Here is a 25,366-nt window from a genome sequence, read left to right on the forward strand (position 1 = left end):
CAGTTTAGGACATTCTGTGCCAATATATGTCTGAATTTATGAAAACCGTGTTAAAGACTTAGCACATAAATAGCGGGCATGTTTTTGGAAAATCCATTAGATAGATAGATAGATAGATAGATAGATAGATAGATAGATAGATAGATAATGTGGGAGGAAAAACACAAATAAACTACAAGTTCATCCCTACAAGCCTGTTTCGTGGTTGCCCACTCATCAGGGGATTTAATAAGAACAATCTTTACCACCGTTTATATACAATATAATTTACATAATATATGCAGCGCGAAATTTAACGGGTTAGTTGTTTTGTAGGAGGGCTTTGTTTCTGTGGCGGCAAGATGATACGAGTTCATTACGTTTGTTAAGTGTTGATAGCTCGGGTTGGCAGATGATTCAATTTTTTTTTCTACGTATACTTTAAGAAGGAATCCACCACAAGTTCGAGTAACAAGCGAACAATAACTTTGTACCGAGATTTTTTACATCGTATTACAAACTTCTGTGCGGCTGTTTTAAAATAGTTCCTCAAAAGAAATCATTTGTGAGAAAACGAACGTCGTAAACAAATTTTGAAGTTCATATGAAACACTTGAAAATAACGGTGAAATGAAAGTGATGAAGAAATCTCACCCGTGTTTGCACAGTTTCTCTGAACTTTGAAATTTTTTTTATCGATTTCCCATTGGAAATTGGTATTGGTGTTATTTCAGGCAACTGTTTATGTCTTTAGCTTTTACAAAATTCAAAAAGGACTGTAATATACTTAAAGTTACTCTGGCACAAGGTTTTTGTCCATTAAAACTGAAATTTTGGGATTTCCTTTTTTAAATTTTGTTAGCTGGTTTAATGTTGTTAACTGGTTAGGCATTGTTTAAGATTATAAACAGACTGAAGGAACGTTTTACCGTGTTGAAATATACTTATCTATCTATCTATCTATCTATCTATCTATCTATCTATCTATCTATCTATCTATCTCAATCTATCTGATCATGAATGAGAAGTGTTTGTCCCCACAGTGCTTTACAACACCTCCCCTTCCATTGCGTAGTCGCTGTTTTCCCACTCTTTGTGTTGAGTTATTATGTGTCTCCCCTTTGCTTCATACGGGCATTTGCAAGCCTTCTTGGTCATAAATTTAACTTCGATTTTGTGCTCTCTGTATTCCGTGCTGATTATCTGCCACTTTTTTCATGCCTTCCCTAGTCTTTTAACCCAGGAGTTCCCTACTATGTTTTACTCACCCATGCTTTCGAAATTAGAGTTGAACGAAATTAGAGTGAAAGTCGCATGGGAAAGAAGACCAAGAAAATAATAAATGATGGCTCGCTCCTGCGGTTGAAAGTGCAACTTAGCTGGAAGATTAGAGGGATCAAAGTTGTCGGATTTATTTGCACTAGAGTATACACGGTTCGTGGCGTCCGTTGTTACATCGTAGTCAACTGAAATTGAAGTAATTTAGTAGTTAGGTAAATTACTATTTACAACATTCTCAGTTGAAGCGACAAGCGATTTCGAAACTTAAAATTTCTGTTGTTGAGTCGTTAGATCCTTTGGATTCGCTATCTTGATGTCTACCTTGCTCCGGTTGATGACTTGACTTCGAATATCGTCACATGATAAATTGTTCCTTTTAAAACTTAAGTCACCTGACCTATTTTTCCCGCCTCGCGTAGTCGAGGCGATTTCGCGATAACTGGTGATAATGAATTCTAATTACTCTTCTTATTCTTTGTTACACGCCACTGAACATGCAAGTCAAATGAGCTTCAAGTCGTGTCAAAAGTTTCGGGAGAAAACAAGCCAATTTTACACAGATTAACGCGCGTGGATTCGCATTGAAAAAGCCACTGGGCATCCCAGGGGAGAAAGTAAGAAAAAAAAAATTCGCGTAGAACTGACGTGAAACTTGGGTGGGAACGCGAAGAAAGCCAACAAAGGGTAAAAGCAACGTGAAGAAGTCTCAGAAGTCGGAGTAGGACCACTCAAGACACACAAGTAAACGCGCCAGTTACTGCGTGGAGAAAGCCCTAGGGCATATGCACCCTCGCGGACTAAACAAAAGCAGAAGTTCATGGAAGTTAGTGGACTGCTTAAGAAACTTGCCTGTGCTTGGGAACGCAAACGGCCATGAAAAAGTAAAAGAGATTTATAATGCCACAAAGACTTAGTTTCCTTAGGGAAAGAAAAAAAAAAAAAAAAAAAAAAAACCGGTAGGAGACGTGGAACCGCTTCGAACAAGCCATAGGGCTCCTTACAATAGGAATGAAAAAGCTAATGTTGTTCGAACTAGAGAGGGATTTAAAAGTGCGTTAAAATTGCGTGAAAATGAGAAAATCCAAAAGAGTTTTAGAAAAGAACCTTAAAAACCTCCAGGAGAAAAAATACTGAAGTCACACGAGTTATGTGCACGTGGTAAACGACACGGGTCATCCACGAGGATTGAAAAACAAAATGCTGGTCCAAATTAGAGCGCAACGTTTACGAAAGTCATGTGGGAACACGAAACGCCAAAACGAAGAAAAATGCTAGAGACGTCTCAAATCATTTCCGGAATTTCCTGATTGTATCATATTCCTCTTTCATGTAACCTTTATGTTCGTTTTTTTATGTTTATGGCACTAGTCTTTACTGTCTCTTGACTTCTTTATACTTTTCAATAGTAAGCAACGATATTTACTCGACCTCGTTTATTTTGTTTTCAATCAAAGTGCTCTATGAGCTAAGTTGTGAATTTAACTGTGAATGATGATCGATATGAGCAAACCTCAATAATTCGTAATATGGAATTACACCTTTCATAAAAAGAACACTATAATGTTTTAAAGACTTTAAAATTTACACTAAGTAATAACCAAAGGCTCTTTAACTGGAATTAATAACAGTAAACTTTCACAAGATTCTTTCCTCCGGACTTTATACTCACAACAGAAAGGTTAATTAAAACCTGTTTTTCAACGCAGTAAGACGATGTTGACAGATATAAGTCAAGCTTTTCGTGACCCACCTTTGTATCAAGTAGTTCATTCATTTCACTCATTGTAAACAAAAGCACCCCCCCCCCCCCCTTCTCGGGTTTTCCTTTGCCACTATTTTGTAGTTTTTGGGCTGAGAAGAAAATCGCACTTTGGAGAGACAATCAGATTTCAAGGATAGCTAAAGATTTCGAAATGGATGTAATCAGTAAAAGGCGTAACTGGAAGCCACACTTGTACGCATTGCGTACCTATTTCCGTAATGTCAGAAACCCACCAAAAGTTGGGTGATAGGACCTTAGCTAAAATGATCTAGAATGTATAAATGTACTGAACGAAAAATTCGTTAAAAATGGGAAAACACAAAACTTGGATAAAAAATCATACATCAAGTCAAATAAATGTTGCTTTCATGGCTGAAATGGGATTAACGCTATACGTAAAGATGTCATGACAACGCTGAGTAAAATATAACAATGGCACGACAACACAAACTGTTCTCAAATTGTTAAAAACAAAACCTAAACTCTGTATATGTGTTTAGCTCTTTTATCTCTCTTTGACTTCGCCGTCTTTTAGTTCGTGGTAACATAATTCATTTCATGGAATATCCGAACTTGGCATCATTTAATCTCAAAATTATATGCTAATTATAACCTGAATAATTGTAGGTCCAGGCTGAAAAATAAAACACATTAAAATTTGTATTTGTCTTGATGCGTGTTCCACCTTGAAAAACATTTCACTGGAAAAAAAAATTCTTGACTGGTATTAAAATGCATGTTTGGACATGTTTTCAAAGATCTCAAAGCTTACTCGGATACGAATTCAATATCTATAAAGCCTTATATTTATAAAACGTGCCAACTTCAGCATTAACCATTAGGAAAAAAAAAAGCAACATAGACATTAATTTCAAAGACGTGATTATGTTTCCAATCTTGTGTGGAAAACTGTCTAACAGGAAGTCAAAGTGACCGCAATTTCCAAAAAGAGAAGCTAAAACCGATATGTATATCGTAGTAAATAGAATGTTTTATTCCTAATGATGCACAAATTTGGAAAACTAAACGTACTCCTTAGGGTAACTTAGGCTATTTAGCGGGTATGAAAATATTTTTAACGTCTGTTTGACTACGTCAGTAGATCATTCAATATAAACACATTTAAAAATGGAAACCGCATTTAATATTTAATATGTAAAATAACGATGAGTAAATTTTCAGTGAAGCTACAAAAACCAAGATATTCTCTTTGCAAAATATTGCATTTTTAGGAATTTTAGAACAGGTGTGTTTTCATGCTGCAAAAATAAAAAGTTGATCGCCATCTGGGGAGGAACTCAAATTAAAACATCTTTATATCCACTACGTCATAATATTTAATTATCTTCCTTAGCTTTCTAGGGAGCTCTCCAAAATACACAACATATTAAGAAACACGTCAAAACAATACCCCAGAGCACGCACTTAATTCAGAGCTGTGTGACGTTCGAGTCGTAAATTCGAAATACAAGTGTATTTTTGTGTTTGAAGAAAGATAAAAATGTTATCTTAGTTAACATTTGGCATTTCAAATTTACCCAACCTAGCAGAACCCTTTCAAGAGCGGCTCAGTTCGATTGACAAAGTTAAAACTGAAGCATGTCGGATAAATTTGAAGAAACTAGTTGCTATGGAGTTGTTTGCCTACTTTTTAACTTCCTGACAACCTGCCAAAATAATCAAAATTTCCCTTAGCATAAAATGCTAGTAAAAAAACCGACGTATCATTGAATATTCAAACAACACACGACTAAAATGTTTATATCTTGGTATTATTTCTAATATATCTCTAAGTTAGTCGTCGTTGGTTGTAAACAAATTGCATTTCGAAGGTTTTATTCCATTGGTCAACGGAATGGCATTTTGCACGCGGGATGTTCCGTCCTTGTTCCTTATCTTCTTCATTGGCTCATTTTCTACGGCAGGTAAAGTGATTTGCGTCGAAGTTATAATTGGTCAGTTTTTCTAGGTATTGTACGTCCTAAGAACATACAACAATATTCTTCCTGCGGAAGATGCTGCAAGTCTGAACATGAGCGGACGTGTTGGGCCAAAAACAATAGTCTTAAATGATGCAGAGTGATTATAAATTATAAATATTATTGACTTTTGAATGCATTATCGTTAAAAGCTTTTGTCGTCTCATTCTACAACGATAAAAAAGTATGAAATTAGCATTAGAGATCTTCGTAAAGCCTTCGTAAAGCATGCTTTGCGAAGCGTGGTGAAATAAAAATTTCATAACTCTCTTTCAAATTTGGCCAACGCGCAAACGTTTTTTTAACATATTTTTACTTAACCTTGCTATTCGCCTAAGTAGTTTCCATACATTTTCGCATTTAGCAGTTGGGAGAAAGTGCGTGCATATCAGCAGTTGTATTTTCACTTACAGTAGTCATCTTCTTAAAACCGCTTAACCAGAATGCTTACTTAATAAGTATTTCAAACATGTGGAGAAAAATAGTGCTGATCGTTATTGAAGATTTAACGCTAACGCTCGAAAAAAAAAATAAATAAATAAAATGAATGAATAAATAAATAAATAAAATACAAATCGCAGCTCCTCGTGTAGAGAACAAAGTTGATCAATATCCAATGATCAAGGACGAGCCGATATTTTAGTCTATCCAAAGGTTTAATCTTTTCATTTCACAAGTTCCTCAACTTTCAGGAAGGAGAAAACTTCTCTACTGGAGCAGGTGCTATATTTTCCGTGTAGGTGTTAACATATTGTTTTTGAGTAAAACGTTTTCCTTTCTTTCCTTTTTTTTTTTTTTTTTTTTTTTTTTTTTTCATAATTACGGAATTATAGCTAGCGACATGCAGTCGATTCCATTTCCCTGGAAAGCTTCTTCCTTGAATTGAACGCTTCAACTTTCGGACCGAGAAAACTTTTCTTCTAGAACAGCTACGTCGTATAGATGGGCATGTAAACGTTAATTCTTGAGTAAACGTTTCTTCGATAATTGCGGGATTAGCTTAGGTCACTGAACGAACGAATTTGTGTAGTGCTGTACATATGTCGAGCGATTTTTATATCTTTTTTTCAAATTAAACTTCAACGAGCTTTTGTTTAGCATACTTGTCTCGTATTGTTCACAAAGTGGAAAAAGAACGTCTTCTCTGGAAGAATAGTTAGTTAGCTTGAGTAACATGCACGGTGGTGGGCGGACAAAAGACATCTGTTGGGTAATTAATCCTTCTAAGAACTGCTCTTTGGTAAATTTGTTTGCGCATACAATAATGTTTCTTAAACAGCCCTTTTGGCGAGTCTTCCTTAAATAGAAATATAACCTCTTTTAGGAATGACGATGTCAAAATGTGAGAACAAACACTGGTCGCATAATGATCACAATTTCTTCAATTTTAATAACATGTTAAGGCAAAATAATTGTTGGGGTTTTTTTTTTTTTATCACCTTTATCTTTCTCGTTCTTTGCTTGTTGAAGACTCTAAACGATTTTTGGGAACAAAGAATCAGTCATTAGCATGGGACAAGGGATAATTTGGGATTATTTTAAGGGAACAAGTGCTGTCTGGGAACTATCAGCATAAACTTGATATTTTGAAACAAAATTCCAAAAATGCAAAGTTTTCAGACATCCGGAGAAAGTGTAAGCTTTGACCAGGAAGTCTTTTGTCATGGGCTTGATAGATGTCTTAGCACCTACTTTTCAATAACATTTAACTTGCTGTGGTATTCAACATCTAGGACTTCTCATTGCAGCGAAGGATAGTTTCAGGGAAAATGTAGAAGGGAAAACATGTGGGAAGAAAAAACGGAAAAAAAATCATTAACGAGGGTTACATAGAGGATATTACACGGTGGCGAGAAGATATGAATTTTATGTTCAAGTGGCAAGAGCAATATCTCACGAATGAGCGCAGCGAACGGGTGAGATATTGTTCTTGCCATGAGAACATAAAATTCATATCTTCGAGCTAACGTGTAATGTTCTTTTTTATTATATAGACATACTAATGACGGCGTTTTTAAAGATTTTCTGAAGATTTTCGATCACTTTCCGAAGATTTCCGAAGATTCTCCAAAACTTCTCCGAAGGTCACACGAACGTTGCCGAGCATTCTCCGAAAATTCTCGAAGATTGCCAAAGATTGCCGAAGACTTTCGAGGAAGATCCGGAGATGTTTCGACCGTACACCAACGAATTTAAGTACAATTTAAGAGACAAACTTGATATCAGTGAAATCACCGATATCTTCACTAGTGAGGATATGGAAAATACGCCACTCGAGTCCCGGATGTAGTTTCGTATGAGTTTTACGAGTGGTGTATTTTCCAGTAAAACACTCGTGTCCATATAATAAAATCTTGATAGACCATCCTGTTCACAATAACAACGTTCAAACAAGTGAAAGTATACCAATAAAGAATCTTGACGCGAGACTAAATAGCGGGAAACAGAAAATCAATCATCGTTGCACTTAGTTTAAGAAAGAATCATATTTCTTACATGGAGAACCGGAATTTTAGAAATTTTTTTTCTTCTATCTAAGGTTAAACTGCAAAAAAGATACCTTTTGTAATCGCTTGAGGACAGTGAATTAGCTTAACTTTGTGGGTTATTTCGAACTAAAACTAGAATGGCTCTCCTTCAAATATATTCAACCAACCTACATGTAGGCAAAATAAAATATACATTAATAATTAATTGAATAACCGAATTCTATTTCTTCATCAAAAATGCACAATTAGAATGGGAAGTTTACATGTACTAAATAATCTGTCAAGCGAAGACGTAACATGATTGGTTTTTTCTGAGCTTTGTTTTAACTGTGAGCCAAATAATGCCATCTTTCATTAGTCGCTGTTAGCTTTTGTTGGAGCTTAATTCGACCAGACATCACTGGTGCTTAGACAGCACTGGTGCTTATTCAATACTGCATTGACTTGTATCTGGATCTTATTAAGTGGAGACGTCCGCCGCAGGTTAAGAATGAGTTTTTCTGTGCTTTTCGTTCTCGTGTCATGGATTTCAGTAATCCCTTGTCCAACTCGGGCACAGGGTGAGTTTGAAAATTTCCTTTTTACCTGCTTTGTATTTTATAGATGCTATCCTTATTCAGGTTTCTTCAGTTGGGCTAAAGATGGCTGTTAAATTAGGATTATTGATAATTATTGAGAATCACATCCTTTCCATTCTGACTTACGCAGAGTCGGCGCCATATCTCTCCATGCTGTATTAATATTGTCAAGTGGTGGACACGTCAAGAGAATAAAGAAAATCAAACATATAATCCATTGATATTGTCACAATATTCTGTCCAATTTTGAAAATTAAGAGATATCTAAGCTGGCCTATCTACTTCTGGTCGTGATCAAGGGTTAGTTTGAAGTCTTCCGTTTGAATCGGGGGCCAACACATTTGCTGATGATCTCCAATTAGCCGTAGATTTAGAAGCGATGTGATTAAATGCTACAAGCATTTTTGTTCATAACCATTTCATTCTGGGAAATTACCTACTGTCAGCATATAAAGCTGTTGACATTATGATGGCCCGAGTAAAGAGAATTCATATTTTGATAATAGAAATGAACGAATGATCTTTCGTCGTTTTCTCGTATTTTTTTTCCCCAACGAAAAGGAAAATAAAACATTGTAGCATACATTAACTTTGATTCAAGATCGTAAAGCAGGTGATAGTCAGCTACTTAAGAAGCAAACGTCTCCAGCGTTTCTACCAAGTTACAGAAACACTCGTGAAAGTAACAAGAAAATAAGTATGGAATAACATCCATAGGAACACAGGATTTTCTTTTTTTCATTTGTAATAACTAAAACGGCCGTGATCCTGATGATTACCCACCACTAATTTAAAATAACAATACACTTACCAGTGGTTGTTTAAGCGAAAATTCCAACGAGAAGTTTGCAGGGGTTTGACGCAATAGTAAAACTATTATCGAATTAAATGCGAATTGTTTTGTAAAAAGATTTAAACCCGGATGAATTTCCCTCTACCAAAACCGTTTTGACTAAACTGTAGCTAAAAACAGTTCATGATTCAAATCCAATATAGACGTCGTGTCTCGTATTAATTAGCCATTTCCATGTCACCCTAATTTCAGTCTTGTAGCACGGAAATTTTCCATAAGACATGATCAGACCTCTCAGTCCACAAAAGCTAATACTTCGAGAGGAGGATTTATTCTTCTGCCACAGAGCGAAATTTCGGGTCCCACAACTATTATTTATTTTATTTTTTTTTCTTAAGGTTACCGTATACCTTCAGGGGTGTCTCGCGTCCAAGCGATGTAGCGCGTCCGGTTTAAGCTGTAGATACCTAAAGCCCTATATCAAATTAAAGCTTATAGAGCTGGCTATCAAGCCATGCCAAAAATTTTGAAATAAAATGAACTGCCGATTTTTTCACGGCCACTAAATGCGAGCGTCCTAATCATCTTTTGGAAGATACAAGTCAAAGCGAATTTTGTTTTTCGCCAATTTATTTTTTTTTCTCGGTTTCAGGGCAAAAAGCGCTAAAAAAGCGTGTCTGCGTTTTGCCACATTCAATTGCAATAAAAAGTTACAGAACATTTTCGAAACAGGATTTAAAAAATGTGAAGCGATCGTACAAAAAATGCTCTCGGAGAAAAAAATATTTCGAAATAAACAATTCGCAGACACGTTTTTGTTTTTTATATGTTAATCTAGCTACTGTCCAAATTTGAGGGCAATCAAACAAATCCCCTTTGAGTTGTAACTCTTTAAAGTGTCTGCTTCAAGCGAAAAAATTTATTCGAGAAAACAGCGTTAATAAAAATCTCTTGCTTCGCAAACAAACTCCACCCACAAACGCCTTCAATTGGGTTCTCAGATCACTGAGCCAATCAGCGAAAGGAAAATTTACTACCATTAACTCGCGGTGAAATCTCCAAAAAACCCCTTGTGTTTCGCAATGCGCTCAAGGCGGAGAGATAATTTTTCTGTAGCTCGGTTTTTCCTGAAGCTAGTCTGGCAAAATGAGGAAGACGAAAAAGGATACGAACGCTAGAGTGGCTGGGCGACGAGAACAAACTGAACAAAAGAAAGCGCGGTGGAGCAAATGTGCATGGATAATATTCCCATGGATCTCAATGAGTTGGACGATTCATCGGTATCGGGCTCAACAAAAGAGTCACTGTAAACGTCGCTGTTATCGCTGTCGAATTCCCAAATTTTTACAGAACCTTTCTCTTCTCTTGACTCGATCTTTTTGTCCGCTTGATACGATAGCTATAGCTTCATCCGCGAGGCCAACTTTCTCCTCTTCACTCATTGATGTGCTTTCATTCGTTCTTCGCTTTTTCGAACTGGTAAACAGAGTTTTCCGTGGTCCATGTTTACTTATAACTTAATAGAATTACACGTAATACGAAAAATGTTTGGATTAAGAATGCTGATTAACTGAGTAGCCAACCAATTCATGGTATCCATATCGGTAATATTCCCGCGAATATAGTCTCGGTTGATTGCGTACACGTTATAGGGCTGTCAATCAAGAGGGAACTTTTACTTCCGGCCATAACGTAAAACCTCCATTTCTCCGCCAATATAAAATCTTTTTCAATTTTGTTTTCAGAAATTAGAGATTACTCTTCGACCATTACGTTGAACCAAAAATCCAAATTTGAAGAAAATTGCCGATCTGAAGGTATACTGTAACCTTAACTAAACTTAAAAAGCTTGATCAGCACTCTCTATTGTCAGAATATTATTATGGTGTCTTAATAGACAGGTGGCAAAACCACCGTGGATATTCATATACACCAAATTCATATTCATACCACCAAATTCTCACAACGACAGTAACTGAGAAATGTGCGATGCTTAAATAGGAGAATTTACATTTCATATCGACAAGGGGAAGATTAAAAAGCAAACCGTCACTCGCACTTTAAAAAATCGATTTTAAGTTTCAGACCTTTTTTACGTTCTTTGCTAAATATTTCTAAATTATGACTTCGAGGTGTCCAGTTTTCAAAATATTGGTAGTTTGCTATTCCATTTAAACAACAAGTAAGCGATTAATGAAACAGCGTCGAATGTTTAAGAAAGAATTCACCTGAGGTACGAGTAACATGTAAACAAACACTTTGTACTGAGATTATTTACATCGTGTTGCAAACTTCTGTTTGACTGTTTTAAAATTCTTCCGAAAAATTAATTATTTCTAACAAACTACATAGAGAAAAAACACTTGAAAGTACTGGTGAAGTGAAACTAATGATATAATTTTACCCGCGTTTGCATTATTTTTTTGAACTGTGAAATTTATTTTATCTAGTTCCCATAAATAAGATGTTATCAGTGTTATTCAAGGCACCTAGTTTATATATCTTAAGCTTTAGGAAAATGTAACAGGGACTGAAAAGTACCTAAAATTAATCTGGTCCACTAAAAACTGAAATTTCTCGATTTACTATCGGATTTCCTCGTAAATTCTTCATAAAAAAGCGATGACACTGAAAGGTGAACTCTGAAATAAATCATGTAGTTATCATGGATCCTTACAAGACTTAGCAAGCGGGAAAGAAAATTGCGACTACACTCTTAGCTCCCCGTTAAAGAAGTTATTCCATATATATTTGGTATCACAACAATAACGAACCGGTTAGAAATTATAGTTTCACCGATTTGTTTGTACAAAGGTCTGGCAAAAAAATCAATCTTGTGCGTGGAGAGTAAAGCGAAATAAAGATATACTGCATGTTGATGGGAGATACTAGGCGGGAACATAAGCCAGCATCACGCACTCCTAAATTACTCTGTTCTTTTTAAATGTTTGACTATGTATTTTTGTTTCAGACTTTAATTATAAAAGCCTGTTTCAAATTTTCTTTTATTTATTATAAGCTCTAGGTAAACATGTTTATATTTTTTCAGATGGAGGACGTGAGCTGTACTTTCCAGCCTACTATTTCTATGCTGAGAAACGTTTAGTGAACCACTCGATAAAAACCATGACTATCAAGGACTTGGACGAGTGTGAATACCGTTGCTACCTAGATGCAAACTGTGTCAGTCTTAATATTAGGAACAAAGATCCTGACGGAACACATAAATGTGAGTTGAATAACTCCACTCACTTGGAGCATGACAGCGATCTGAAGGACGACAAGCTTTACTACTATCGTGGCGCCGAAGTAAGCAACTACGAAATTTTTAACTCTGCGCCCTCAATTACTTTTTTAGACTGTATATTACCACCGGAAGCTCTCACTCGCAAACGTTTCGGGCTCAGCCAGGCAATGAGAGCAAGCAGGCCTAAAGCCAGAAACAACAAGCGGGGCCTCAGAAGAGAACGCAAGTCATCTTTGCCGGGAGGAAGGGCTTCGAGGAGGAGGGACGGGGGGGGGGGGTGGAGGGAGGCGAAAGTCTGTTGTTTAAACGAAGAAAATGAACGAGAGAGTACAATTGCAGGATAAAACTGACCTATACATATCCAACTGGTATATACATATATAACGAATAATCCCATGGCTCTTGACACAGTTTGGCCAACTGATTTTTAACCTTTTTCTTACTGATTATTGCAGTCTGTTGATGAACAGAAATTTAAAAGGCGACTTCTTTTGTTTCAAACACGAGTAGGATCGTCCTAGTCATGCAGGAAATATAATAACCGGAAGCTTTCTGAACAAAGTCTCTCGAACTAACTGCCAATCAATTTTAGAATATTGCAATCGATATAAGATACTGTACTGCAACAAAATACTCTTTAGGCTAAAGAGTCGTTGTCGTTATAGGTTTTATGTAAATTTGGTTGCATTGGAATAAGGCGATACGTCCAAAATATCCCGGTATTTTATCAGAAATTTAATGGCTTGGATCACACTCGGGTTTTGTTTAATAATACCTCCATTTTCTTCCGCCTTTTGTCGAGTAACAAAATTTCAGTTTTAAAAGTACAGAAGAGCTGTATTGTGTCATTCGAAGATACCTCATTCGTACTTAACCTTGCGCGTTCTTAATTTCGCGACTTCAGGATTTGATGTTGAGAAAAATACATTAAGTTTCGCAAAAGTACGTCGACAAAGGTCAAATAACACTTGATGAGGCAATTGCTCGACTTCGTAAATTTATTACCGTAGTTAATTTCGCGAGTGTTTTTTGCGAGTCGTAAAATTCGGGAAAAATCACAAAAATTAATAGTCGCGAAAAAACTGAGAGCGCGAAAAAATATGGGAACTTTAATACCAGATAATGTAAGAAATAATCCTTGGCTAGTTTTAAATGATGTTTAGTCGCGGGTTCATTGGTAATCGGTTGATTATTTTTCCTTGAAAATATTCAGTCTTTATGTGGTCTTTCTTTCAACTAATTAGCATTCTTCCTCCGATTCACCGTCATCTTTAGCTTCTAAATTCACAAAAACCTGTTTAGTACAGTCATAAAATTTCCATTTGTAGGCTACTTCTGGGGAAACGGGATCCTCGGATAAGGAACTGGGAGATTAAAACAATGGGAAAGCTGTGAAGTTAAATGTACTTGTGAAATTTGTTTCCTGCAATCGCGAAATGCAGCGTCCAGATTCTCGCGAAAATTAGTAAGAATAAGCTAGCTAATTTTTGTTACTTTGATTTAGAATCATTGTGGAAAGCCCCAGGAGAAGTGCCAAAACAACGCAACTTGTCTGTCCGGTTTTACAAGTAAGAAATATCGATGTGTGTGCAGTCCTGGTTTTGAGGGCGAAAACTGCGAAGACGGTAGGTATAAAAGATATCTTCAGTCGTAACAAGAGAAACAAAAAAACATCTTATCTTGTAGGAACTTTTAAGCAAGCCAAGAGATATTATTATGCTAAAAATGACTTTCCATGTCTTACTACAACGAAACCCAGAGGGTGCTTCTGTCCACCTACTCCTCCCTTGCACTACGGTCGGGGTGCGAGTGAGGAAAAATAGCAGAGCATGACTCACAATGCTTAACACACAGAGTCAGTTTCAAAAACCGTTGGGTTAGAAAACCGACGAAAAAAATGACATATTTGACCGTTGGCTTAAATATAACAATTATATCACATTCTATCTCCCAGATATCGATGAGTGTGCTGCACAGAACGACCTATGTGATGCCGTTGCTAACTCTGTGTGCAATAATACGCAAGGATCGTACTATTGCCAGTGCAAAGATGGATTCGTAAAGAACGCTGCAACCTGTGAAGGTGCAATATAATTTGGTTCATTACATGAGTATCCTTACGTTGCTTAAAATTAGTTACAACCTGTCCGTAAGGAGTTGCTATCCGCTCCATCCCCCATTAGGTGTAAGACACACCTCATTTTCGTATTCTCGGTGTTGGACTGGAACTACAATCGTTGAGAAAAGTCCATGGGATACTTATGTAATATAACGAATTATCTGTGTTTTAGAACTGACGTTTGAACAAAAAAAAAAAACAAAAAAAAAACGCTGCTATATCCTTTAAAAACGCGTTGCTGTTCCCCCTTCCCACCCAACACAATGTTGAAAATCAGGTGAAATTGCAGGTACTAGTTTTCAACATTGTATGGGGGATGGGGGGCGAGGTTAGGCAGGTGAGGTTGTATTCGCCTCTGGCGTGTGAGCAAAAGCGCCAAAAGTGCAAATTTGTCCCAAGACTTTTGTCCATGATTGTAGCTTGTGACTGCGGCTAATGCGGGGAGTATTTTCAAATGCAAATGACTTTCATCTCCTTTTGATGATATTCCCCCACACGAGCCTCCATTCCAAGCTACAGTCATGGTCACAAGCGTTTTCGCATTTTGCCCCTCCCTACCCCTGTGTAATGTTGACATAACACTTAAGTCCAACACAAGTTTGCATTATACCATTTTCCAGCATTGAAAGGGGAATGAGGCTGACACTCATTCTGTAGATATAACGGTTATAAGTTCATGTTTTGGCAAATTTTCCAACACAATTTGTCCATGATTGCAGTTGCAGTCCAATACCGAGAATACGAAGATGTTCTAATAGTGCACCTCTTCTTATTTCACGTGATTTACACAATCGAAATTTAGTTCTTTTATGTATTTCACACGCCAAACGAAAAGTCGGAGAGCATTAAAGACGCTAGAGTTTCTCTCGACTGCACATCTAGCAACTCTATGATGCACTCCTAAGCATGAATCAATTCTTAATTACGTATTCCATTGATTTCCTTTTTTCGTACTTGTTCAAATGTCTTCTGCGTTTATCACATATTTATTTACACATTTCTGTATTTCCTTTAGTTGATGTATGTCACTGGCAAAATTACAAAAATCTGACAGATGCAGAAAGAAAACATGACTACGTAAATCAAGAAGGAAAATGTGACGACAAACTCAATGGCTGGTACCGCTTCCAAGGAGCTGCAGGCACAAAAATGGTGACCACATGTCCACCGATAGACCGTAGTGATATAGTCTTTCCTATCTGGTTGAATGGTAGTCATCCTACAGTGGCTGAGGGTAAAGTCACAAGAAACGTCTGCATTAATAAGTTTGCCTGCTGTGCCGTGTCATTCTTCATTAAAGTAAAGAATTGCGGCTCCTACTATATTTACGAGTTATTTCATCCAGGGCATTGTCCCGCCCGTTACTGCAGCACTGACTAATCCAGTTACAAATGCCCTTACTGTAAAACCTAGACACTGAGTGACAGTTGTATACGTTTACTTTCATTGTATTTTTTTTCTTTGCGATTACTAACAGGCCCGGGTACCCGAAAAACAAGCAAATGGAACTAGAGAAGGAATTTGGTTAACATTAGACCTTTTCCGACTGGGCGGTTTTTTGCCCCATTTCAGACCGTGTGATGAAAGTCTTGAGAATTCTTCCTTTCAAATTTTCAAATTGTCCCGTGTATGTGAATAAATAACTTTTAGATGGATAAAAGAACAATTCTCTAGAGAATATCACTTGGTCTGTTATGGGAAAACAAACCACCCAAGCGAAAAAGGTTTATTATAGACAATATTATATTGTGGGGTGATGCCTCAATGCTGGACCTTTGCAGGCTCAGTTCGACCGTCGCTTACGGCGTACAAGTATTTCTACACAGACTGTTTCATGTTGTAGAAATCATGGGAGATGAGGGGCACGGAAGGGGAGAGTGCAAGCTGCGCAGGATTTTTTTTTAATGGATTTTCTTTTTATTACCAATTGTATTCTTACTATAAAACTGGAGTACTATAGTACACGTGACTCTACACTCACTCGAGTGATGTCGCGCGGAATGAAGTATATCATGTACAACACTTTACTAATAATACTAATTTAGAGGCATTCCAAAGATCGTTCAATGTCAAAATTGATAATATTCAGCCTTAGTCGACCATACCAGACTCAAGTTGTTAATCAACCATGTAACCAACGTACGACCAATAAGAACATGCTTCGAGCAAGAAGGCTTGTTGTTGCATCAAACCGGACGAAATTCCAGGTCCATTACAATGTCTCTTGAGAGTTTTTCACCTCTTTGCTTATCATTTGTAGCTGTTCTTTAATATTAAAACTGCGGTAAAAAACAGTATGCACCCATTTCTAGATTTTTCTGAACAATGGCCACTAACTAACCCAACTAAATCATTTTCCTCAAATCAAGGGTCCAGTTAGAACATTTGAGGTATAAAGAACATCGTTCAGACTGCTCTGGCATTTTCTATTTCACTATTAATTCCCTCGATGCTAACTGGACGGCATTAGAACGTGAATTACGTTTTCGTACACCATAAAGGTAAGGGCACAAGCTGGAGTCACCCTGAAAAACAAAAACAAAAAATTATTAATAATAAGGACAGGCAGTTGCTAGTTGCTTCTTTGATTGTTTATTGACTTCAGAATTTAGTTTCGAGTTCGCTTGTTTGTTGGTAATATCTTTTTTTTTCGTGTTTCCTAGTTTTCGTGTTTGTTTGTTTGTTTGTTTATGTTTGTTACTTTGCTTGTTTGTTCCTTTGCTTGTTTTGATGTCAGTTTCCTAGTTTGCATGCTTGTTATCTGCTTTAATGTTTGCTTCTTTCCTTTGTTTTTTTGTTTTTATTTCCTTTTCCATCTTGCTGCTTTGTTGTCTGTGTTTGCTTGTAACATTTAATTATTTTTGCTCTTTCTTTCACTGGTGTTTTTGTTTCAAACATTGTTAACCACGTCAAGTGAAAGAGTCGTTGAATTATTGCGCCTTTAAAAAACACGCGAACTCTGAAGCTCAGTCAAACCTCAACTAAGTTTTCAATTTTTTTTTTCCGCTGCTGTCAATAATAATGACAAGGAGATAAGGAGATAAGATAAAGAGACCGCTTAATAGCGACAACGAACATTTTTCTGTATCTCAAGTGACAAGTTCATATACAAAGTTGACCGCGTTTTACAAACACTGGTTATCTGAGCATTGCAGATTTTCATAATTATGCACCAATTCTAATCTGTTAGAAAATGAAAGCTTTTAATTTCACTAAACTTACTATAATAAATGAGTATTGACGCTCTTGCACTTGACTTTAAATTGAGTGCGAGACATTTGTAAATAGATATTTTGGAAGTAGATTTTAATTTAGTAAATTTTTATGTATATAATTTTAGATAAGATAGGTTCATACTCTACTTTTTGCCATTTTTTCTGTTACAATAAATTGTAATTTAGAGCGTCCTCAACTAGCTCTGTTAAGCTAAATACATCGGCACTGAGACATAAAGTTATGATTTATTTACACATCGACAAAACATGTGTTCGCTAAGTCTGTTATGAGAACCCGCTTAATACGGACACCCGAGTAATGTAAATACATTATCTATTCCACTGTGTTCTACAAAAGCCTACCATGCATGCTGTACTGCGATACCGTCACGCCAGCAAGAATGACCCAAACTGCAATCCTGGTCCCTAATACTGGGATTTGACAACAACGCGGGGAGACGCAAACAAGAATGCATGTTCTCAGACTTTGTGGTAATTGTGGTAATTTGGGATTATTGTATCTGTCAAAAATTCATCTTACCTCAGAACATTAGGAACCAGTCCCTTGTAAAATCCTTTCACCCCCTCGTATCTATAATTTTGAAATGGAACACGAAGGAAGATGCCACGTTAAGACGACAATGATATAACTACAGTGACACGCCTGGCATTACCCAGTCAAGCTTAAGACACCCGCTGGGTTTGAAAAGGTGTCCCTCTGCTGATTCTAACAAGTAACACTAATCATTTTCTACTTCTAAAAGTGTCGCCCCCCGAAGGAGGGAAGGGGGGGGGGGGATACTCCCAGCAAAATTGAGTAGGGGTCTGCGGCCCGCTTCCCAAAACCCTTACCCTATTTATGACCAAATTCTGCAACATTCACTACCCTATTTATGACCTGACACTTAACTTAAAACCCTGTTTCAGACCTGCGTGTTAATTAGTTTCCTAGTTCAGACCAATGTTCAATTACTGTAAACATAATTTGTGAAGGGCTTTTGTTAATTTTCTTTTCGATAATGATGAAAAAGTGGCTTCTTCTCAAAAACATACGCATATTAAGCCTAGAGCGCAAAAACCATACCCTATTTATGACCAAAATGGCACGCCGAGCTCGCGCGCTTCCATTTTCGATCATTTCGGAAATGTAGCCTGTAATCCAGGTCTCAGCGGTCTACCGCGCAGCAGCAAGTCGAATTATAAGATGGCGGAATTTGTTGTGGCAGTTCATCGTGTGGTTGACGAGGTTGTTTGTGCGTCTAGTGGCTCAAAGAAGAAATTAACTCAGGAGATTGGTGGAGAACTGATAGAACTGACTAGAGCGGTTGTAAAAAAGCATACGTTTGCCCCGGAGAAAGGGTACAAGTTTCACCTTGCTCAACCATCCCGTATGTTATCGAGAGTTATCGAGGTCAGTCGTCCAATGGAATAAAAGCATTGTGCGCAAGTTGAGGGAAAAAACAAATGGCTCAGCTCCTTGGACCGTCAGGTTAAAGCGACATATGCCATTGGAAGTGTTTCTCTGTTTCAAAACCGCTTCACTTACAGAGGAAACTGGTGGCGTGTTGACAAAAAATACTAAGAACATAGAAGAAATTCAATTCCACAATGAAGAATCTTTGATACGATTTCTTTTGGGGTTAGCCAACAAGTACGCGAAAGGCATTAAAGAAGATGACATGATGTTTAAAATGGAAAAAGATAACTCTTACAGTAGGGTCATTATTAATCAAGCTCACCCTGCCACCTTTTACTACTCTAAAACACTGGAAATGCTGCAGGTCAAGACCAGATATGGACATTACAACCGACTGGGGGTGCCTCAGTTTACTTTGAATTGAATGAACAGTGAAGGTTGTTGAGTTAATTGATATCATTATGTTCACAATGTACTTGTGACAAAACATTGACTCAGCTTTTATTGACCTGTAGGTCTATGTAACATTGTTGTAATACCTGTTCTGTTTATGGTTAGTGTAAGAAGAAATCCTGGGGGACTACCATATTTTCCATCTGTTTTATATGGGTCCCCCACTCCCTGGGAAGACAAATGCCCTTTTCAAAAGGTAAGAACGCAATGAATTACCAAGGCACAACATGCTTACTTCCAACAAAGTGGGGGGGGGGGGGGGTAGCATAAACAAACGATGGCTGCAAAGGAGGCTGCAAAATACTGGCTTAAAACAAAAACAAAGAAACAAACAAAAAACATCCATGCAGTGCTTTGCATTTTTACTTAACCTTGAGCCCCAGCATCAGGCATCATCTGAATTCTCCATGCCATTCCAGATGAGATATCTATATAATTATTTTTTCAAGTCCATATGATGAAAAATGATTAGAGAGAATATGCCAGTTCATAACTGTACTGTTATGTTAGGTAAGAATGAGTTGGATTAATAGAGATGTTTGGTTGCACAAATGAAAACGAGACTGCACCACACTTGTCATTAACTTTTATTACCAATGAGGAAATTGACAAGTTACAAACAGTGTTAAATAACACATTTTTAATAACAGTCAACTTAAGAGTGATATTAATGATTTGAGCTAATTGAAAAAAGGCACAGAACAGTAAGTTTGCAATCAAATAGTAAATGGGACACCCACTGTCCTAATCTCTGAATGACTATACAGTACACTGAAAATGTGGGTAGTAAATTATTGCAAAACTATACTGAGTGATTTGGTCACTTAAGAATGGCTGACTGTTAGGATCGAGAAACGCCGGTCAACGTCCCATTTGACAAATCGCTCATATTTTGCCCAAAGATACCCTTAGGTGACCTAATTCTAAATATCATATTTAAAGGTTCCAGCGAATTTTTATTTTTCAGAAATTCGCGAAAATTTGAAAGCGCGGTCAAAGTGCGGTTTTTCGTGTAATAAAATGACCGAAATAAGGTGCGAGGACGAAGCGCTGCTTAAGTCTTAAAATAAACTCAATTGACTTCAAACTTCACACAAATTTGGAACAACCACTCTAATTTATTCCTCGCTTTAAACTAATCTCAGATATGTTGATATAGTGGTTTTCCGAACCATTTTAAAAACAGCTATGAAGCGTGTGAAAAATAACGACAAAATATAGGTCATGTTTAACAGCATAAAAATGCATCTGGTACCTCACTTTCCGATTATTTTACTTTACAGCCTTAAAATATCATTATTAAAGATATACCATGCCAAGTTTCATGCTCGAACTCGCAGTATTTCCCTTTGTGAAAAACGAAAATCTATGTCAATGTGTTGGGCGTAAATAACACAATAATTATGCACGAACCAGAGACAAATCAATTTCAATGGCGAAAGTAAAAGGCTATCATTAATTAGAATCCCGTCAATTCACTGCTATCAGTAGAAACATAATGTCCACTGCATAAAAACTGTTTTTAGACGTTTTCGAACCATTGCGCGTTAACTTTGTTTAATTTCGTGTCCGCCGTCATGTTTAGTTTGTCATCGCGTGTGTTTCCTTAATGTCAACAACACGTGAATGGTTGTCATAACAAACGCAAGAGATTTCCTGGAACCTTAATGTTTTCGATTCACCAAAACGCTTTAAGTTCGTTAAGACACAATAATGTGTCAACTTGGTATGCTTTTTAGCATCAAGGACGTTAAAGGACTGTAAATTAATCGAGTTGAAATATCTTGAAGCAAATCCGGCAAAATCGCGCCCTTATTCTAATTTGGTAAACAGCCGATCTCCGCTCAAGTTCAAGAAGTCGAGAGGTTAATCCGGCAATGTATTACCGGTACAACAACAAAATCAAACCGAGGTCATAAAAAGTGTAAGTTTAAAAGTGTAGTGGCAAGTTCCAAATAAATTTCGCCTATATAAATTGGAAACAAGATGTGAAACGGTCTGACCCGAAACAAATAAACAAAATATTAATAGGACTAATTTAACCCGAAAATGTTACAGAAAACATACCTAAAAGCCGTCGATTCCCCTCGATACCACTCCGCATTGCCTTAAAGAGCCCAAGCTTTCTGCTGTAAGAATCAGGGGCCACATGAATCTGTATTTATTATATCGGCAAGCATGCTGCGTGGCTGATATTCGAGACTCAGTAAAAGTTGTCACACAACCGTACGAGCAGCCCAGTCACGCTTTCACTGCGCTTGCACAAATGTTCAACATTTCGCAATTTACATAAACCGACTACAAGTTTAAAGTAGTGACAGTAGATTGAAATGCGTCTTTTAAAGCTGTCCTATCGAGGAACAATTATTTCTTGTTTTTGAATGGTTCTTAGTTGTAGCTACAGTCGGGGAGGGGGGGGGGGGGGAGAGGGTATTCCCAGAAATTTCGGATATCTGTATGCCGTGGAAGATTAAGTAGTCTCCAGCTCTTAACGCCAACACTGAAACACTAGATACTTCTCGAAGTATCACAGGGGTCACTAAGCTAAATAATTTTGAGTGTAGCACCGCTGAGTCAATTAACCGTTGGCGCGCATATTGCATTAACCGTAGACAGGTGGAAAAACAGTTAAACCGGAAAAGCCTGTTGCACGTTGTAATTTAGCGTTGTCCAACACGCAGTCCGTCTGGTTGTAATGTTAATCGTATTTGAGAGAATCTCAAGTTTTCTTTCGAGACATACTGGGGTGACATACTACTAGATGGGCGTGGCCGGGAGCCACGAGTCAAGTCAGTCAACTCGCCGTGCTTAACCGAGAGGAGTGACTGCGACCTTAACATCAGTGCCATTATCAACGGGTGTGACCGAGGAAGCGTCTGCTGAGGTTTCCATAGATAGTAACCATGCACGGTAGGGGTGTACTGATGTCTTCAAGGCCGCTGCATTCGTGTCTTTTATAGGCTGTCTACTTTAGAGAGGCGCTTGTCGCTGGAGAAATGTACTCAGTCCCTGGAAAGCTATTCCCTTATGGACTTAGCCAAAATGTGCTACAAACCTTGCTTGGAGCAGGCGTTGGCGCTTAACTCAAAGCCACAATAGGTCACCAGGAAGCCCTCGTTGTTTTAAAAAAGGTTTGGGCTCTCAGGGCAGTCAGTGACAAGCCGCAATCGTATCTTATGGCAAAATTGCGCGTTGGTCAAACGACAGGCCGAAAGGTTGACGCCGAACTGGTGGCGCGGGAATGCGCAGTGCCAGGGATCCTTATAATTTTCGTCTTTTTCAGGTGCTATTTTTTCTCTCATCTAAGTGCCGCAATGCGCCAAAGTGATCCTGATGAGATGCATGTTCAGGCATCTGAAGAGGAGAGAAATTTTAGTCAGGCAAAGGAAGTTGTAGAAATACTCCAGCTCCAGCATCCTTTGGTACACGACCAGCAAGACTCCTATGCCTTGGCGATGGAGGGTGACCTAAAGAACCTAAAACTGTGTATGCTACCGTGCGGGTGCGAAGACATGGGACTAGATATACCTCTCCCACTTGTGCGCGGAAAAGCTCCAAACTCGGCGCTTCTGAAGTATTTTACTAACAACTGCACTTGGCGGAAGTATTCTTAGGAACTGGCAGTGTTTGGCAAAACACCGGCACCTCTAGCGGGAGGGGGGGGGGGGGGGAGGATCGCTAAATTTTTGTAGAGAAGGGGAGGGAGTAGAGGAGGAAGACACTTAAGAGGAAAAACTAACGGCCGAATCGTCTCAACCTCGTTCCCAGGGTCTCTCATCTCACCACCCCCCTGGAGCGAGCTCAGCATCAGTTCATTAGAATAACACAGAGGCCTATTAGGGTAAAGCGTAGGGACAATCTGCAGTCCTTCCACAAGTGGCTCACTATCACTCTTCTCGGTTAAGCATGACAAATTGACTGACTTGACTCGTGGCTCCCGGCCACGCCCATCTAGTAGTATGTCACCCCAGTATGCGTCGAAAGAAAACTTGAGATTCTCTCAAATACGATTAACATTACAACCAGACCGACTGCGTGTTGGACAACGCTAAATTACAACGTGCAACAGGCTTTTCCGGTTTAACTGTTTTTCCACCTGTCTACGGTTAATGCAATATGCGCGCCAACGGTTAATTGACTCAGCGGTGCTACACTCAAAATTATTTAGCTTAGTGACCCCTGTGATACTTCGAGAAGTATCTAGTGTTTCAGTGTTGGCGTTAAGAGCTGGAGACTACTTAATCTTCCACGGCATACAGATATCCGAAATTTCTGGGAATACCCTCTCCCCCCCCCCCCCTCCCCGACTGTAGCTACAACTAAGAACCATTCAAAAACAAGAAATAATTGTTCCTCGATAGGACAGCTTTAAAAGACGCATTTCAATCTACTGTCACTACTTTAAACTTGTAGTCGGTTTATGTAAATTGCGAAATGTTGAACATTTGTGCAAGCGCAGTGAAAGCGTGACTGGGCTGCTCGTACGGTTGTGTGACAACTTTTACTGAGTCTCGAATATCAGCCACGCAGCATGCTTGCCGATATAATAAATACAGATTCATGTGGCCCCTGATTCTTACAGCAGAAAGCTTGGGCTCTTTAAGGCAATGCGGAGTGGTATCGAGGGGAATCGACGGCTTTTAGGTATGTTTTCTGTAACATTTTCGGGTTAAATTAGTCCTATTAATATTTTGTTTATTTGTTTCGGGTCAGACCGTTTCACATCTTGTTTCCAATTTATATAGGCGAAATTTATTTGGAACTTGCCACTACACTTTTAAACTTACACTTTTTATGACCTCGGTTTGATTTTGTTGTTGTACCGGTAATACATTGCCGGATTAACCTCTCGACTTCTTGAACTTGAGCGGAGATCGGCTGTTTACCAAATTAGAATAAGGGCGCGATTTTGCCGGATTTGCTTCAAGATATTTCAACTCGATTAATTTACAGTCCTTTAACGTCCTTGATGCTAAAAAGCATACCAAGTTGACACATTATTGTGTCTTAACGAACTTAAAGCGTTTTGGTGAATCGAAAACATTAAGGTTCCAGGAAATCTCTTGCGTTTGTTATGACAACCATTCACGTGTTGTTGACATTAAGGAAATACACGCGATGACAAACTAGACATGACGGCGGACACGAAATTAAACAAAGTTAACGCGCAATGGTTCGAAAACGTCTAAAAACAGTTTTTATGCAGTGGACATTATGTTTCTACTGATAGCAGTGAATTGACGGGATTCTAATTAATGATAGCCTTTTACTTTCGCCATTGAAATTGATTTGTCTCTGGTTCGTGCATAATTATTGTTATTTACGCCCAACACATTGACATAGATTTTCGTTTTTCACAAAGGGAAATACTGCGAGTTCGAGCATGAAACTTGGCATGGTATATCTTTAATAATGATATTTTAAGGCTGTAAAGTAAAATAATCGGAAAGTGAGGTACCAGATGCATTTTTATGCTGTTAAACATGACCTATATTTTGCCGTTATTTTTCACACGCTTCATAGCTGTTTTTAAAATGGTTCGGAAAACCACTATATCAACATATCTGAGATTAGTTTAAAGCGAGGAATAAATTAGAGTGGTTGTTCCAAATTTGTGTGAAGTTTGAAGTCAATTGAGTTTATTTTAAGACTTTAGCAGCGCTTCGTCCTCGTACCTTATTTCGGTCATTTTATTACACGAAAAACCGCACTTTGACCGCGCTTTCAAATTTTCGCGAATTTCTGAAAAATAAAAATTCGCTGGAACCTTTAAATATGATATTTAGAATTAGGTCACCTAAGGGTATCTTTGGGCAAAATATGAGCGATTTGTCAAATGGGACGTTGACCAGCGTTTCTCGATCCTAACAGTCAGCCATTCTTAACATCTTACAACCACTGTCACAGAAACATGAAATCTATTCTGCACAGATGCTTAAGAGCTCAATAATAGAACAAATTTGAGTTTGCAATTAAATAGTAAATGGAACACCCACTGTCCTGATCTCTGAATGACCATACAGTGCACTGAAAATGTGGGTAGTAAATTACGAT

The 25,366-nt window shown here is 37.9% G+C and overlaps 1 protein-coding gene across 3 annotated transcripts in view; it reads left to right on the top strand.

Moving 5' to 3' along the window:
- The first annotated feature begins 4,080 nt into the window (after nucleotides 1-4,080).
- Nucleotides 4,081-25,366, top strand: part of LOC145495536 (uromodulin-like) — a 47,014-nt gene continuing 25,728 nt past the window's right edge. Inside the window, exons 1-3 of one of the 3 annotated variants that reach the window (XM_081475178.1) lie at nucleotides 4,081-8,050; nucleotides 11,911-12,170; nucleotides 13,613-13,733. In XM_081475178.1, coding sequence (XP_081331304.1) covers nucleotides 7,981-8,050; nucleotides 11,911-12,170; nucleotides 13,613-13,733 — 451 coding nt within the window. In that variant the 5' untranslated portion in view covers nucleotides 4,081-7,980. Of the gene's footprint in view, nucleotides 8,051-8,198; nucleotides 12,171-13,612; nucleotides 13,734-25,366 lie in introns of all 3 variants that reach the window. The other 2 variants (XM_081475177.1, XM_081475179.1) reach the window with 2 other exon arrangements.

The sequence above is a fragment of the Orbicella franksi genome, chromosome 8 (genome assembly GCF_964199315.1).
Source record: "Orbicella franksi chromosome 8, jaOrbFran1.1, whole genome shotgun sequence".
NCBI lineage: Eukaryota > Metazoa > Cnidaria > Anthozoa > Scleractinia > Merulinidae > Orbicella > Orbicella franksi.